Consider the following 17,947-nt stretch of genomic DNA (forward strand, 5'->3'; position numbering starts at 1 on the left):
GGCATTTTATGTAGAAAAGAGATCTGAAAAGTTGAGAGGAAAAAAAAGGCTAGTAATTGACTACAAACCTCTAAATCATTTTCTCAAAGATGATAAATTTCCCATTACAAAGGCCTCATCCTTAAATGTTTTCATCAAAGATGCCCAGATCTATTCCAAGTTTGATCTTAAGTCAGGATTTTGTCAATTAGGTATTAACCTTGAGGACCGTTACAAAACGGTGTTCTGCACTCCTAATGCACAATACAAATGGACTATGTTGCCATTTAGGCTTAAGGTAGCTCCATCACTTTTTCAAAGGGCCATGACTAGAATTTTTTAGCCTATTCTCAATAGTATCCTCATATATATTGATAATGTTCTATTGTTCCCAAAAGATGAAAAAACCCATAAACAATTATTGGGCCAATTCCTTCAAATAGCCCAACAAAATGGAATGATGCTCTCTGAAAAGAAAAACCAATTGGGCCAAACAGAAATTGATTTTTTAGGGATGCATTTCTCCCAAGGGAAATATCAACCCCAACCTCATATTGCTCGAGAGTTGCTAAACTTTCTAGATGAAAATCTTAAGATCAAGCAAATTCAACAATTTCTTGGTATTATCACTTATATCAAAGATTTTCTACTAAGACCTACAAAGTATACCAACCCTGTGTCCCAATTACTCAAGAAAAAGCCACCACCATGGGGGACAAAGCAAGCTGAAGTTGTTAAGGCTTTAAAAAAGATCACACAAACTCCTCATGCCCTGAAAATCCCTGAGAATGGCAAAAGAATTCTGCAGACCGGTGCCAATGATCACTATTGGGGAGCAGTCTTGGTAGAAGAACTTGAAGGAAAAAATAACTATTGTAGTCATGCGAGTGGCCAATTTACAGAAGCTGAAAAACACTATCACACCACCTACAAGGAAGCTCTCACCGTAAAAATGGGAATCCAAAAGTTTAACTTCCACTTAAGAGGTTACCAGTTTTTAGTCCAGATGGATAATTCCTCTTTTCCCAAGATCCTCAAATTCAAAAATAAGATGCCATCAGATCCTTAAACTCTTCCCCTCAAAGATTGGTTTTCCATATGTGATTTCTTTGTAAAACATATCAAAAGAACTCAAAATGTGATCCCTAATCTATTATCCCTACCTATAAGACTTATCCAGGTCATCACAGACAAGCACATTTTCCCTCTGATTCGTATGGTCAAACCACTACTAGCCCATACATCCACAACGAAGAATCTTCCTCTAGGAATCACTGTATCCTCTTCACCGTCCCAGATCAAGCAATATGCTAAGAATACTCAATTTTATTACATGACAAAAATCATAAGAAATAAACTCCCGGATCATACTCCTTATTTCCCAGACACACCTTTTCTCCTATCAATTTTAATAAACCCAAATGCAAAATTAAAAAAAAACCATTTATGGTATATCTGGTGTGCCCTAGTTTGTATTTTATGCATGTTCTTATTCCCGCCAAAGCCATGTATCAACATATAATGGATCCCAAGAACCACAAGTCCCTGATTTTGACTACTATTGAATGGTACTCTCCATTACAATGGTGGAGAAATCAATTAAAACCAATCATAAATAAGGTAAAAGAGCAAAGATTTGTCTTAGAAGCTATTAACATGCTCAAGACTGATTTATTATTACACATGCCCTATCAAACATATCCTGCACATAAGCTACTTGATTGTAAGAGTTATGTTCACCTATGGGAAATCATTGATGATTATCCTTCCAGTTTAAAAATCACAAAGGAATTAATGGAGTATGTTAAGTTCATCAATCTCCATGATCTAGAGAACATCAATGATAGACAACTTGCATAAGTCATGAAAAGTTCATAAGACCAGAAGTTGGAGAAAGCTCAACTCAAGCCACACAGCAGAAACCAAACTCTCTAATGGAAGTTGAATTCTCAGAAGGACACGTGAAAGAAACTCATAGAAACTTAATGGATCACACTTAAATGATGGATGACATCTGGCAGCATGAGTCATCTTGTTTTGGAAATTACTTTCTTGAAGGAAACTTATCCAATCAAAATATGTCTCCAAGTCATGAGCCCATCTTTAAAGACCAAATGGACAAGTGTCTCTCATATGTCACAAGCATGTTTATGAATAGTGGTTTTTCGTCTTTTTGTGTGATAATACTACAATTATGTATCCATAAGTGATAAGTGTGTCAGTTTTTTTAAAAGTCAAACACACTTATCACTTATGAATACATAATTATAGTATTATTACACAAAAAGAAAAAAAAACTATTCATAAACATGCTTGTGACATATAAGCAACACTTGTCCAAATAGTCCTTAAAGATGGGCTTATGACTTGGAGACATATTCTGATTGAATAAGTTTCCTTCAGAAAAGAAATCTCCAAAACGAGATGACTCATGCTGCCAGATGTCATCAATCTTGTAAGTGTGATCCATTAATTTTCTATGAGTTTATTCCACGCGCCCTTCTGAGAGTTCAGCTTCCATTGGAGAATCCAGTTTCTATTGTGTGGCTTGAGTTCAACTTTCTCTAACTTCTGATCTTCTGAACTTTTAATGACTTATGCAAGTTGTACTATCATTGAAGTTCTATGGATCATGGAGATTTATGAAGTTAACATACTCCATTTATATCTTTGTGATATTTAGACTGGGAGGATAATCATCAATGGTTTCCCATAAGTGAATATAACTCTTACAATCAAGTAGCTTAGTTGCAGGATCTGTTTGATAGGGTCAGTGTAGAAAGAAAACAATCTTAAGTTTGCTAATAGCTTATAAGGCCAATATCCACTCTTTGTCCTCATCTATGACTAATTTTAATTTATTTCTCCAACATTGTAATGGAGAGTACCATTCAAAAATAGCCCAAATCAGAAACTTGTGGTTCTCGAGATCAATTATATGTTGATACATGGCTTCTGTGGGAATAAGAACAGGCATAAAATACGAACTGCTGGCACACCAGATATACCATAAATGTTTTTATTTTATTTTGTGAATTTGGCATTTGAGAATATTAAAATTGGTAGGATAAAATGTGTGTCTGAGAAATACGGAGTATGATCCAAAGTTTATTTCTTAAGCTTTTTGTCATGTAATAAAAGAGATTGTTCCAGGAATACTTCTTGAGTTGGGACGGTGAAGAGGATACAGTGATTTCTGGAGGAAGATTCTTGGTTGTGGATGCATGGGCTGGTAGTGGTTTGACCATAAGAATCAGAGGAAAAAATGTGCTTGATTTTGATGATTTTGATAGGTTTCATAGGTCGAGATAGTATATCCGGATCATATTTTGAGTTTCTTTGATATGTTTTACAGATAAATCATATATGGAAAACCAGTCTTTGAGGCGAAGGGTTTGAGGATCTGGTGCCATCTTATTTTGAATTCTAGGATCTTGGGAAAAAAGAATTGTCCATCTGGACTTCAAAGTGGTAACCTCTTAGGAGGAAGTCAAACTTTTGGATTTTGATTTTTACGTTGAGAGCTTCCTTGTATGTGGTGTGATATTGTTTTTCATCTTCTTTAAATTGGCCACTAGCATGACCGCAATATTATTTTTTCTTTCAATTTGTTCTACTAGGACTGCTCCCCAATAGTGATCACTAGCATCAGTCTGCAGAATTCTTTTTCCATTCCTAAGAATTTTTTAGGCATGAGGAATTTGTGCGATCTTCTTTAAAGCCTTACCGACTTTAGTTTGCTTTGTCCCCCATGATGGTGGCTTTTTTCTTTAGTAATTGGAACAAAATACTGGTATACTTTTTCAGTCTTGGTAGAAAATCTTTGATATAACTCATAATACCAAAAATTTGTTGAATTTAGTTGATCGTAAGATTTTCATCTGGAAAGTTTAGCAACTTTTGATCAATGTGAGGTTAGGGTTAATATTTCCCTTAGGAGAAATGCATCCCTAAAAAATCAATTTTTGTTTTATCCAATTGGTTTTTCTTTTCAGAGAGCATCATTCCATGTTGTTGGGCTATTTGAAGGAATTGGCTCAATAATTCTTTGAGTTTTTTTATCTTTTAAGAACAATAGCACATCATCAATATAGATAAGGATACTATTGAAAATGGGCTAAAAAATTCTAGTCATGGCCTTTTGAAAAAGTGACAGAGCTACCTTAAGGCCAAATGGTAACATAGTCCATTGATACTGGGCGTTAGGAATGCAGAACGCTGTTTTGTAATGGTCCTCGGGGTCAATACCCAATTACAAAAATACTGACTTAAGATCAAACTTGGAATAGATCTGGGCATCTTTTATGAAAACATTTAAGGACGAGGACTTTGGAATGGGAAATTTATCATCTTTGAGAAAATGATTTAGAGGTTTATAATCAATTACTAGCCTCTTCTTTCCTCTCAACTTTTCTGATCTCTTTTCTACATAAAATGCTTGACAAGCCCATTATGATTTGGTGGGTTCTATCAGACCTTGTTTGAGCAACTGGTTGCATTCCTCCCTAGCTAATGTATAATCTGATGGACTCATTCCTGGATGAGTGACCCTTGTTGAATTAACATCTTCATTGAGCCTAAAAGGAAGTTGAACAAAAAAGTCTTTATTTTTCCATATAGGTTTTGGATGGTGGAAATTTTTCATGGTTGTATGCATAGAGTTTTAGTAGGTTGGACTTGATTTCTCCATAGCCAGCAGGGATTTTAGGAAATGAATATAGTTTCAATATTCCAGAATAAGGTTTGAGTTCTCTTTTGAATTTAATTTATGTGGGGAGAAATTGAAGTTTATTTGTTGCTGAATAGACATCCATTCCTACTACAATATCTTTGTTTGGAAGATTACTGCCAATGACTCTGGTCCAAACTATGCAGTCTGGGAATAATTTAATTCCTATCTTCTCTTTGGTCACTAAATATGTCCTAAAAACCTTTCCATCTACTGCTACAAAATAAGCATCATGTGTCTCCCATGATTATGCTGGAAGAGTGGTAGGATTCATCATTGTAATCTGGGCCCATATGTCCATATAAGTTATAACTTTCTTCGGACGGGAAAACTTTGTTGCAAGGACATGAGATTCAACACAATGGAAAGGTGGAGTATAAAGAGAACATCCTATTTCATTGAAGGAGTAAACAGTGAAATATATGTCATCTTCTGACTCCAAAAATGATGCTTCATCATACAAAGAGTTTTGAAGGGCAAAAATTGTCTCTTCATCAACAGAGCTTTGTTTAGAATATAAGGATTATAAGTCTCCTTCTAGAGGTTGAAGAAAGTTGATCAACTTTGTGGTTTTGTAGGTATTATTAGGACACTCTTTAGACAAATTCCTTTTTTCCCCACAAATAAAGCATCTATGATTTTTCCCCTTTCCTCTGAAAGGTTTTCTTTTAAAGAACTTCATAGACTTCTTTTTCTTTTCCTTGAAGGTCATATGAGGTTTTGTGTATTTTTGATGATGATGGATCTTTTTTTTTTGCACAACTACACCTTTTGTCTTTACACTTAATCTCCAAGTAAGGCTTCTTACACACCTTGGTGGAATCTAACTTTAGTTTTATAACTTCTGAAAATTGATGATGAAAACTGCAAAGCTTTTCAACTCCTTCCAATGTCACCTGATGAATCTGGCCAAGACTCGTGGTTTTATCCTTTTGAGTTGCTTCTAACATCCTACGAATTTCTGGTTGGAGTTCTTGTGGTAGAGAGGAAACATAGGTATTCTTCAGACTAGGATCATTGTACCCGTTGAGGAGATAATACCTATGCGTCATTCTATGATAGTGTTTGTCGAGGTTCTTTGTTTTGGGGAACAACATTTTATCTCAAAGAATTCATGTCTATTTTTTCTATCAAATATCTCCATATCACTGATAAATTCGTGGTGAAGCACAACACAAATATTAGTTGTAGTTTCTAGAGGGTGTAACTCATCTTGTTTGAAAGTTCCAAGATTGTGATGCCATTCTTTCATCGTGCCTGTCATTCTACAACAAAATTATTCAATGATCATATAGCTATTTGCACTTGTTTTCATCATATGGGTGTCAAGCCAAGCTCCAAATTCGAGTAGTCTCTTTCTCCAGTGTCTAGGTGGTATATCATCAAAAGTGAACCAAAGATCACCATTTGGTTTAGTCATTTCAGGGACTAGAGTTTCTTTAGGGGATTCTTCAAAAAAGTATTCTTCGTCTTTCATATTTTCCATGAAGAGTCTTAGGATACGGTTATCTTCAATTTCTAATTTCTACGAAAAAGATCTCGGTGTTTTATCAGCATATGTTTCTTGATAAGAGTTGTTGTTACCATCTGAGGAGGACTCATCTCCCTTTTGTGCTGATGATTCAGTAAGAGAGTAATTCTTTCGGGGAGATTCGTAACTTCTAGTGATTTCCATGAATTGGAAACCTTTATCATGAATTTGTTCTTCCTTCCGGAGTTTTGGAGGAGGTGTGTCAGGAATATCCCGAGAGTCCGAGAATGACGCGCTGAAACAAGCAACCTTCCTTTTTGTCTTGGAGGTTGAGGTAATGGTAGTTCTTGCAGATTTTGGTTTGTAAGCTCTAGGTATGTATTTGGCCTGATTTGGTTGTGATGAAACATAGGCAGGGTAGAAAGGAGAAGGATTTTCTATTCATTTTAAATATGTAGGGAAAACAGGAGGGTCAAAGAAAGAGTTTTCAACAAGGTTGGACTTTCTTTCATGAAAGGCTCTTAAGAAATCACATATCTCTTTAACTTGGCCTTGCAGTTTTCTGATTTCTATTTCCTTTTGGTCAAAAGTTTTGCCAAAAGTTATCTCTTCTAACATCTGTCACAAATCACGATCTAACTAAGATACTTGAGCTTTTAGGCTTCTGTAACGTATCTGGATTTTTTGGGATAAAACCTTGAGATATTCATTTGTCTCGTCTATTTTCTCAGCAATCTTATCCACCTTTTTGTCAAAAAAATTGAGAATATCATTTTGAGAAATTATATTTTCCAATTTCCAATTTATAACTTCTTCAGCTTGAGTTAAAGGTTTAAGTTTTCCATCGGGCTGGACTTCATTAGGATGAATGAATGGTTTGGATGTTATGCCTGTGATTGGATCCATCTTCCTTTCTTGAGCAGGATTTTTTGGCTATAATCCGATGTTGTAGTTAAGTACATAAAGAAAGGGATTGGTTCAACATTTTTTGGAGGATTCAAAGGTTTATAGTAGTCTGACGGTGACCACGTGACAAGAGTAGGATCATCTGGTGGCAACAATTTTTCTTTCTTAAGAATCTTGAGACCCTCCTCATAAATAGAAATAGGTTTATTTTTCTCATGGATTCCAACCCATGAACCGTTATCAGGATCATATCTTCTTCGTGGAGGAAGATATGGTTTGCGCGTCCCTTTGTTTTTCTTTTTTGGGAGGATAACGTCTCTTTCAAAATCATTATCGTGCATCCAACATTCACATCCTTAGTCACATTTATTGGGATCTATGTCCCAAATAAAGTTATCATTTAACTTGTCAGTATAGATAGGTTCTCCTTTACTAGTAACAACATGAACCAGACACCAATATTATTTTAGAAATAGCTAGATCTTCATGGTTTGGAAAATTGGAGAAACTGAACTCAGTCCTTCGTTTGTTTTTTTATAATTATTTTGACAATTTTGTCAATGGATATTCTGAAGGTAGCCTCTTTAGATTGTATTTGCCTTCTATCTTGATGAATTTTTTCATAATTTATTATCCATTCAAGGGGAATTAGCCGAGTTAATTCTTCCCTTGTGATTCTTCTTGGTATATGGACGATAAAGAATAAATCTTCTTCTCTATTAGTAACTACTAACAGCGAATTAGAAGAACATCGCGTAGAGAGAAATATATTGAATGATTTTGTAAGTGATAAATTATTTGGTGATGGAGAGTAGCAGACATGGCTTCTGGAACTTGGTCAGATCCCGTGATTTAGATTTTGACTTTTAGTCTTGTGGATAGAGTGCTCTTGTTGAGGCTTGCATTATAATTTGGAAAAATAGTGAGGACAACACTTTTCGCATGAAGTATGGTTATAACAATCCATATGAAATCATTTTCATAATGTAGATATCTCGAATCTAGGAGAGCTATTTGTCGAAGACAGGCTGGTTTTTCATTCCATGGATAGAGAGGATGAGCATGACCACTCCAAAATGTAAAGTTATGTATCCTTCTGATTTTCAGTGATTTATGAGACTTTGAGGAATCTCTAAATCTACATATTTCTCTTGGTTTGTAGCTCTCAGACTACATTGGTATAGTCGAGATGACTGAACATACTCTTTCATATGAGGGTGGTTTGTAGAGATTAGGTTTCCGATGGATTTGGTAATTGTTTTTTTTAAGATATTATAAGGACTTAAAATGGGAGGTACTATTTCAACAATTTGAGCATCTTCTGGAACATAAGAATACTCAACAATGTTTTCTATTTTGTGGATATCAGTCTTCTTACAGAGTTTAGGAAGTGATAAGGAAGAGGTGGTAGTAATGGTTTGAGTGTTTGGTTGTGGTATTTCCATGATTAAGTAGTTTTCTCCCTTACTCTCTCTCTCTCTTTATTATATTCATACCATATGCACCCCTTATTTCTATCGACACTCTGATACCACACTGACCGAGAATCTCACATATTATGTTGATGAATTCCTATTGGATGACAATGTTTTACACTACATACCCATTAAACTCTTGATTTTTTAAACTATATAATTAAAAATATAAGTATCATTCGTCTCAAACTAATGTTATTTTAATAATTTTATATTAATTATATTTAGTTATGATTTGTGAAAAATAAGTTATAAATTTTTACTTCATAAAAATATTACTTATTAATGGTATGAGTAAAACAATTTAAATGATATTGTAAATTGAAACAAATTACTTTGACTAAAATGACATATATTTTGAAACCAATTATTTAAATGACTTATAAAATGAAATAAATTATTTTGACAAAAATGACTAATATTAAGAAACAAAATCTTAAATTAGTTTTGTTTGTATTATTGTTATTTTGATGTTTTATATATATATATATATATATATATATATATATATATATATATATATATATATATATATATATATATATATATATATATATATATATATATATATATATATATTATATATATATATATATATATATATATATATATATATATATATATATATATATATATATTTGAATACTACTATTCAAAAGTTAAATAATGTTCAAAATATTATATTATAGTATGGTTATTTTGATATTTAACATTGATCATAGTTTACAAATATTAAAATATATTATTGTATATCTTGGAATTCCTAAAGTCGAGCATGGCAAGTCGGAAGACCGAGTATCTGTGGAAAATAACAAGTACCGGGTTGTTGAGTATGAGACAAGTAGGAGTTCGGTTTGCATGGCTATGAGAGACTTGTTTTCAGATGATGTGTATAGATCACGCATAACGATTACAAGGTAGCTCCATGGTTGTGTGGGAGTTATAGAAAATGATGAGGAAGACGTTACATGATAGTATTGAGGGCGGTGGACGTTATCAACACCATTTAAACATGAGACTCAAAGGGACATTTATTAAATGATCCTTAGAGGTATGATAGGTATAAAACGGATTCTCATCGAGGAAGAAAAAGGGGAGACAAAAGAGAGAGACAGACAAGCAACACTAAATCCTATTACATTTATGATCTCTCATGTCCCGCTTCAGGAAGATTATCCAACAAGTGTTTATAAAAAAAATTGGCATCCACCGTGAGGCCTCGATAAAACTCTCCCAGACCGCACAAAAATGTTATCTATATGATGTCTGGGTCATCTCCCAGCAAGAGTGAACCTCACATTTCACTAGACATGGCACAAATTTTGACAATCATGGAGAATTTGCGCCAGTAGAACGACTCCTTGCAAGAAAGTTTTCACACACTTCAGCAATCCCAAAGAGTTACATAGGAGGAAGCAAAAGAGGAACTCTTGAATCCTCAGGCTCTTTCAGAAGAAATCTGGGGCGATCAAGTCCATGAGAATTTCAAGTCACCGTCTTTCCCATCCTTTGATGGCAAGAGCGATCCACATGAGCATATAATTTCAATCAAAAATCAAATCATGGTAGTCGGGACTTTCGACTCTTTGAAGTTCAAACATATGGGAGGAACGTTTAAGGATGTGGCCTTACGTTGGTATATGAGCTTACCTATATTTTCAATCATCGGTTACTAGGATCTGACCAGGAAGATGGTGCATGACTTCTCCCCCAGCAAGCATAAAACGTTGTCCACCACCAGTTTGTTCAACGTCTACCAGGGCCTTCATAATTCCTCTGTGAATATATGGCGCGATTTAATGAAGAAACAATAAAGGTTTGTCATCCGAATCAGGATATGTTTGTGGGAGCCTTCCAGAACAGCCTGAAGGCGGGGCATTTCAATGAATCTTTGGCATAAAAACCGGCCACCAACATTGATGAAGTAATGAATAGAGTGAAATGTTATATCAAGGGCGAAGGAAGAAACATAGAGAAGAGATCCCGAGATGCTAAAGAGAAGATATAGCCTAAGCATGACGGATACGAGTCTAAGAAAGAACATTAAAAGCATGGGTCGAGGGACATGTCGATGACCAAGCCTTCCTATAGGCCATACGATAGCTTCACCGAGAACTTTACCCCGCTCAATGCAAAGCGCACTGATATCCTATGAGAAATGCATCATCTCAAACTATTACTAGAACCCAAATGTCCTAAGAGGGTCAACGAAGTACTGGGAAAAGACGAGGATGCATGGTATGCTTATCATCGTATGAGAGGCTATCATACTGAAGATTATCATCAGTTAAAAGGGGAAATAGAGATCTTGATCCAAAGGGGCCGGTTGTTGTCATACATGAAAGATGTCGAAGGAGCAACAAGAAAAAGAAGTCATTCTCAAAGAGAGCAAAACTCGGAAAACCTCTCTGCGAAGAAGGAAAAAATTACTGAGGAGGTGCCTGAAACTCGGGTAGCACGCCTTACACTCAACACCATTTCGGGAGGGTTTACTGGCGGAGGAGAAACAAGCTCGTCCAAAAAGAGATATGCTCTATCATTAATGCATGTATCACATAACATATTTTCAGGAAAAGAAGAAAGGCCTATCATTGTCGGATTTTCAAGACGGGACTTGGAAGATGTGCTAGCATATGAAAGTGACCCAATGGTCATAAAAGTACAAATTCATGATTGGAGCGTCAAACGAGTGTTGATCGATCCAGGAAGTTCTGCCGATATATTGTATTGGGATGATTTCAAAGGCATGAACATGGATACTTCCGAGCTGCTACCTTTCAAAGGCATCAAAGTCGGTTTCTTTGGAGAACATGTATAGGTACTAAGGCTTCTGCCTATCATGACGGTCTTTGTAAGCGGGGACCATGCCAAAGGAATCAAAGTGAGATATATTATAGTGAATGAATCCTCACCGTACAACATCATCATCGGAAGACTGACGTTCACTACTCTTGAGGCTACAATATCCACTTTTTATCTAACCATGAAGTACCCTTTGAACGATGGACGTGTAGGAGTAAATAAAGGTGATCAAGGATTGGCCATGAAATTCTATAAGGATAGCCTAAAACTAAAAACAAAGACCAAACAGGACCAGCCTACTGAAAATATTTTAAAGGTGAACCTGGTTGACCTCGACCCTTGGGAGGACCCGACAGATGAAAGCTTGACCTTTATTGGGGAATTAAAAATGGTGCAGATCGGTGTTGAGGATTTTCAAATCACGTAGATAAGTTTAGTATTATGTCAGCAAAAGGAGAAAAACATCATTAAAGTACTGAGAGGCAACTCCTGCCTCTTCTCTTGGAAACCCTCGGACATGCCCTAAATCGACCCAAATATCATGTGCCATCAGCTCTCTCTTGATCCGTCATGAAGGTCTTAGTGCAGAGGAAGTGGAAAAATGGGGAAGAGAAGAGAAAATCTGTCACAAAGTAGGTAGATAACCTCTTAAAGGTCGGGTTTATCCGGGAAATAAAATATCACACCTGGATGTCCAATGTCGTCATGGTAAAGAAGAAATCTAGAAAATGGTGCATGTGGATAGATTTCACCGACCTCAACAAGGTCTGTCGAAAGGACCCTTATCCATTACAACCCATTGATAAACTCATCGATGAGGCATCCGGGTTCTGTATGCTCAGCTTCATGGATGCCTATTCAAGCTACAACCAAATTCGAATGAACCTAGTGGATGCTCCCAAAATGATATTCATGACCGACATAAATAACTACTATTATGAAGTAATGTCATTCGGTCTTAAAAACTCAGGTGTTACTTATTAAAAACTAATAGATATGGTATTCTCATCATATATATGGATGAACTTATAGGTATACATCAATGACATGTTGGTAAAAACCCTAGAGGAGAAGGATGACGTAAAGGACCTAGAAGAGACATTTGAGTCAATAAGAAAGTTTGACACGAGGCTAAGCCCAAAAAGTGCACGTTTAGGGTACAAGCTGGAAATTTTATGGGTTTCATGCTGAGACACCAGGGAATAGAAGCGAATTCGGAAAAGTGTCAAGCAATCATCAATATGAGAAGCCCAACGTCAATAAGGGAAGTTCAGCAGCTAACTAGGAGGTTGGTCGCCCTATCCCGATTTCTACCTTGCACAAGTGACAAATCCATACACATTTTCACCTCTATCAAGAAGTTGGAAAAAATTTAGTGGATGGAAGAATGTGAGAAGGCATTTGTAGAATTAAAACAATTCTTGTCTACCCCCCGATCTTGGTCTGTCTGAAGGAAAATTCACCTTTTACATTATATTTAGCAGTCTCAGACAAAGCTATCAATTCAGTATTGGTTCAAGATAGTGATAAACATGAAAGGCCGATCTATTTTGTCAGGAAGGTTCTCAAAGGAGCAGAGATTTGTTATCAAAAGATCGAACTGCAAGCTCTGGTAGTAGTGATTACCGCCAGAAAACTTATACACTATTTTTAGGGCCACCCTATTATTGTCAAGACGAATTATCCCATAAAACGAATTCTGAAAAATCTGGACTTGGTAGGTATCATGGTGGCCTGAGCCATAGATTTTTTTGATTACGACATCACATTCGTACTGAGAACTAGCATCGAATCACAAATACTATCGGATTTTCTAATAGAGTTGAGTTCACCCATTCCAAAGGAGTCTACCATACGAAGGGTCCGCTATTACTCAAGTATCTACAACGAGCTCTGAAATTGGCCAAGTGGTTCATAAAATTTGAAGTATCGCATATTCCTCAAGAAGAAAATGTCAGAGTCGATCTACTAGCCCGTCTAGCCATCACTAAAGGCCCCGAGCTAAATATAACGGTGATCCAGGAAAAGTTAGAAGCACCAAGCACGAAAATAGAGGAAATCATGGTATTAGAAAACATACAGGGTTGAATGACACCCATCATTCAATATTTGACTAAAAAAAAGTTGCTACATGAAGAGATTAAAGCCTGACATATTAAGAGGATGTCTTCTCGATACCTCATGGTAGCCGAACAACTCTACAAAATGGGTAGATCCTCTCCGATGTTTAGATGTGTGGCTGAAGAAGAAGTAGGACCTATAATGAAATAAGTGCAGGAAGGAGTGTATGAAAGTCATATTGGGGGAAGAGCTTTATCTGGAAAAATACTCAGGGTCGAATACTACTGGTTGAGTATGCTACAAGACTGTGCATAGTTCGTAAATCATTATGAGAAATGCCAGATCTATACGCCCTTCATACACTATCAGGTGGAGTTGTTACAGTTAGTAATTTCTCCTTGGCCTTTTTATTAGTGGGGATCGGATACTCTCATCCCTTTTTCTCTAGTTACCGGGCAACTGAAACTTCTTATAATTGCAGTGGATTATTTCACCAAGTGGGCGGAAGCTGAGGCCGTATCCCAAATCACATCGGAGAGGGTAAGATGTTTTTATTGGAGAAATATCATATGCCATTTTGGCCTTCCAGGGATCATTGTATCCTATAATGGCACGTAACTTGCGAGCTCATCTGTTGTAGAATTTTGCAGGCACCTCAGCATATAAAACTGGTTTATTTCGGTTGAGCACCCTCAGGATAATGGCCAACTAGAAGCAACAAATAGGATTATCTTATCAGGAATGAAGAAAAATCTAGATGAAGCGAATTGGCTTTGGTATGAGTATTTGCACGAGATCTTATGGTCCTATTATACTACTCATTATTCGACCACTAAGAAGACCACCATTTCAAATGGTGTACATGGACGATGTAATGATACTAGTAGAAATTAACTCTCTAACCCGACGTCGATTAAATTTTGAGAACAATCTTAACAAGGAGGGACTAAATAACTCGACCGACCTCATAGAAGAAATCAAAAGACTGTCTCATGTTCGAGAAGTGGTAGCAAAGCAAAGATCGACCATGAGGTTCAATACTAGAGCCCGTCCGAGAAGCTTTCAAGAGGGTGACTTAGTTTTGAAAAAAGTTACAGATGCAAAGAAGAAAGGAAATCTCGGCCAAAACTGGGAATGACCTTACTGCATAAGTTGGATAATGGTGCTTATAAGCTTGAGAGTTTGGAAGGAGTGGGAGTACCAAGGACTTGGAATGTAGCCAGCCTAAGATTTTATTATATTTAACGATATGTAATGTTCTTATTTAAATAAAAATGATGGGTAACACTCTTTTCCCTTGAAAGGACAAGGGTTTTTAATGAGGCACCCCCACTTCATATTTATATGTGTTAATCTTTCAAGTTTTTACAGTAACCAAGTCAAGCTAGTCCTAGGAAAAATAAGCATGCCCGATATCACCGGCTACCAAATTGGTCAAGTAAATAAGAACCTCTGACCAGGTTATGTTGATAAAAACCTATGACCAAATAAAAGTCCAAGTAAATAGGTACCTCTGGCAAATGGGCCAAGTAAATAAGAACCTCTAGCCGGGTTATGTTAATAAAAACCTCTGACCAAATAAAAGTCCAAGTAAATAGGAACCTATGGAGAATCAGTTAAGTAAATAAGAACCTCTGACTAAGTTATGTTAATAAAAACCTCTGACCAAATAAATTTCCAAGTAAATAGGAACCTCTGGCAAATCGGTCAAGTAAATAAGAACCTCTAACCGGATTATGTTAATAAAAACCTCTGACCAAATAAAAGTCCAAGTAAATAGGAATCTCTGGCAAATTGGTCAAATAAATAAGAACCTCTAACCTGGTTATGTTAATTGTAACCTCTAGCCTTAAATAAAAGCCTAAGTTAATATACATTTGGCATCCTAATCAATTTAACAAGCCTCTGACCTTAAGCGGTTTGGTTAACTTATTCATGGCCAAACCCTGATGTCTACCACGATCAACTAGTGGTTGGCCGGTCTATGTTTAAAACGACAAGACCATCAATCAGTAATGCTCTGATCACTAGGGCTTTAAATCTATAAGGCATAAACCTCAACTAAAGGTAAGCCATGAACTGTTTGAGGTCGGCCTTTCTATTTACTTTCCATTCGAACAAATCAATTGCTATTAAAGAAATAAAAGCACATTAGGGTTACATAAAAGGACTAACATGGTCACAAAATAAACCCACACGTGCTAATAAGGCCAAGTATTGGCGCAGTTAAAACGGGACGCAACTGGTCGAGATCCTATTAGGACTCTCAAACTTCTCTACGTTTATAACCTATTAGGCTCAATGATAACAACAATTTGATCAATTCTTTTAAAATTAATGAGTTAGGTGACCAATATCAGACGCAGGTCCCGGAGCATATCATTAAGATATAAACTCGTATAATTCAAGATACACCAGGGGCTATATACACAAATCATGGATTAACGTTGTACTTAAGCAAAACTCATTGAAGCTAATTTTAAAAAGGTCTTAGAAGGTCTTAAAACATTGTACTTGGAAGAAAAAAGGAATTACCCAAACATTACAAAAAGCACATCACCATAGACGACCAACAATATAAATAAACAAAGCTTAAACATCGTGCTGCTCCTTCTCTTGAACATCAAGGGACAAATCATCGATTGTCACATCCTTAGAAGCCTCGGCTTCAGGAGAAGCTTCCTTCATATCTACAAGTTGGCCATCCACCACAGTCTTGAAGTAATCCATCTCAGACACATTGAGGTCAGGTTTATGGCATAGCGCTTGGGCTTTAGCCCTCTCAAAAGCCTTATCGCTGACTGAAAGAAGGTCTATTTGGGCATCTTGAAAAGATTTCTTCAGTGTCTCGTTGAACTCTCGAGTTTTTTCAACATCCTGGTTCAAATCGGCCGAGGTAGTTTCAAGCTCCAAACATCTTCTTTTTGTTTCTTCATTTCCAACAGTTGTTTGTTTAGATCTTCCATGTTATCAGTCTGGACCTTCAAGTTATCCTTCGATTGAGTAATCTTCTTTGTGATATGGAATTCATTTTTCTCATAAGTATCACCGACTTCAAACAATCCACGAGTCATGACAGCACACCTCATAAAGTAGGCACCAATGTTTTTTGGTCAGTTGTTGAGCCCTAATAGTCTTCACCTTCTCAACATCCTCTATCGCATTCAGATGGTAGTAAAGGAACTTAAATCCATTAAAGCTATTGGATCAAATCTTAAATTTAGTTTATGGGCTGGCTTTATGGTTACCACTCGAATCTTGCATCAAGGTGGTGACTGCCAAGTCGGGCTGACTTATAGGATCCCCCATCAAAATCTTCATTTTCTTAGGTGAGCCCGATTTCGAATCTCCAGGAGGAGGAAGGAAGTCATCTTAGGGCTCTGTAACGCCTGGGGCTCCTTTCCCAATTGTTCCTGCCTTCTTTCTTTTAAGGGCCCGAGTTTGGATACTAGACAGGTCGATCTTAAAAGAAGATTGTTCTCTACATCTAGCCCTCACTTTAGTCATTAACTTCTTCTGTTCCTTTAGTTTAAAGCTCATTATTTCAGTTGAAAAAGAATGAGAAAATAAGTTCAGAAAAGGGAAATAAAGAGATCGCTAGAGTATAATAAGATACATATAAGCATTACTCAATAAGTTAGAGATTTGTTATGGATCATCAGGCATGTTTAGTAAGTACTCGACTTTTATTACTCGGAAGGCATCTAGAATGGCTAAAGCTCGGATATCTAAAGCATTTAACTTGTCATAGTCAAAGCCGGACACCGATAACGGGTTATTCATCCAGTAAATCGTGAAGTGATAGTCCGCGTCCAACACACACATAACTTGGGGGCACCATTTTTTCCACTTTTTATCCGAAGAAACTTATCCTTGAAACCTTTCTAGTTGGTAGTATAAGCCTAGAGGAAACGTTTTCCTGGAATTCCACTAAGGGAAACCCAACCTCCTTTGTCCGTCCCTTTCAGCTCAAAGAAATAAAAAAACAAACCTAAAGTAGGGATTATGCTCACTGCCTCACAAACGAGTTCAAAAGCTTTAACGAAGCCTCAACCATTTAAGCGTAAATGAGAATGAGTGATATTTATGCTTTTGAGAAGATCAAATTCAAAATCAGTAAAGGGGATACGGATCTTAAAATCCTCAATTACCCCTTAGTAAAAATAAAAATATTCGTCTGACACCCCCCTTGTCGAGTGATGCAAACTCTTTCACCAACCACGCAAGGTTCCAGTATGACATCTTCTTCATTCTCGATGGAAGAAATATGTTTGTTAGATCGGAGTAATGAAATGTCGCTCATCGATTATGCTGTGATCGTAGCTTTAAACTTATTTGCCAATAAGAGACCCTGTCATCTCTATCAAAACGTCCATAGAACTGATGACAAATAGTCTGAATCAGTTTCACTACAAGGAATGTCACCATAAACTTCCTTAAGGATATGATCAAACTCTGTTTGTCCTAGATGACCCTCACATTCTTTCATGCGTGCATCCCACAATTCTCTTCTATCTCAAGCAG

General features: G+C 36.5%; 1 protein-coding gene across 1 annotated transcript; it reads left to right on the plus strand.

Moving 5' to 3' along the window:
* The first annotated feature begins 436 nt into the window (after positions 1-436).
* LOC127079070 (uncharacterized) lies at positions 437-1,048 on the plus strand. The gene has a single exon (XM_051019479.1). It carries the CDS (start codon positions 437-439, stop codon positions 1,046-1,048), a length of 612 nt encoding a protein of 203 aa, XP_050875436.1.
* Positions 1,049-17,947: the final 16,899 nt, after the last annotated feature.

This window comes from Lathyrus oleraceus, chromosome 5 (genome assembly GCF_024323335.1).
Source record: "Lathyrus oleraceus cultivar Zhongwan6 chromosome 5, CAAS_Psat_ZW6_1.0, whole genome shotgun sequence".
NCBI lineage: Eukaryota > Viridiplantae > Streptophyta > Magnoliopsida > Fabales > Fabaceae > Lathyrus > Lathyrus oleraceus.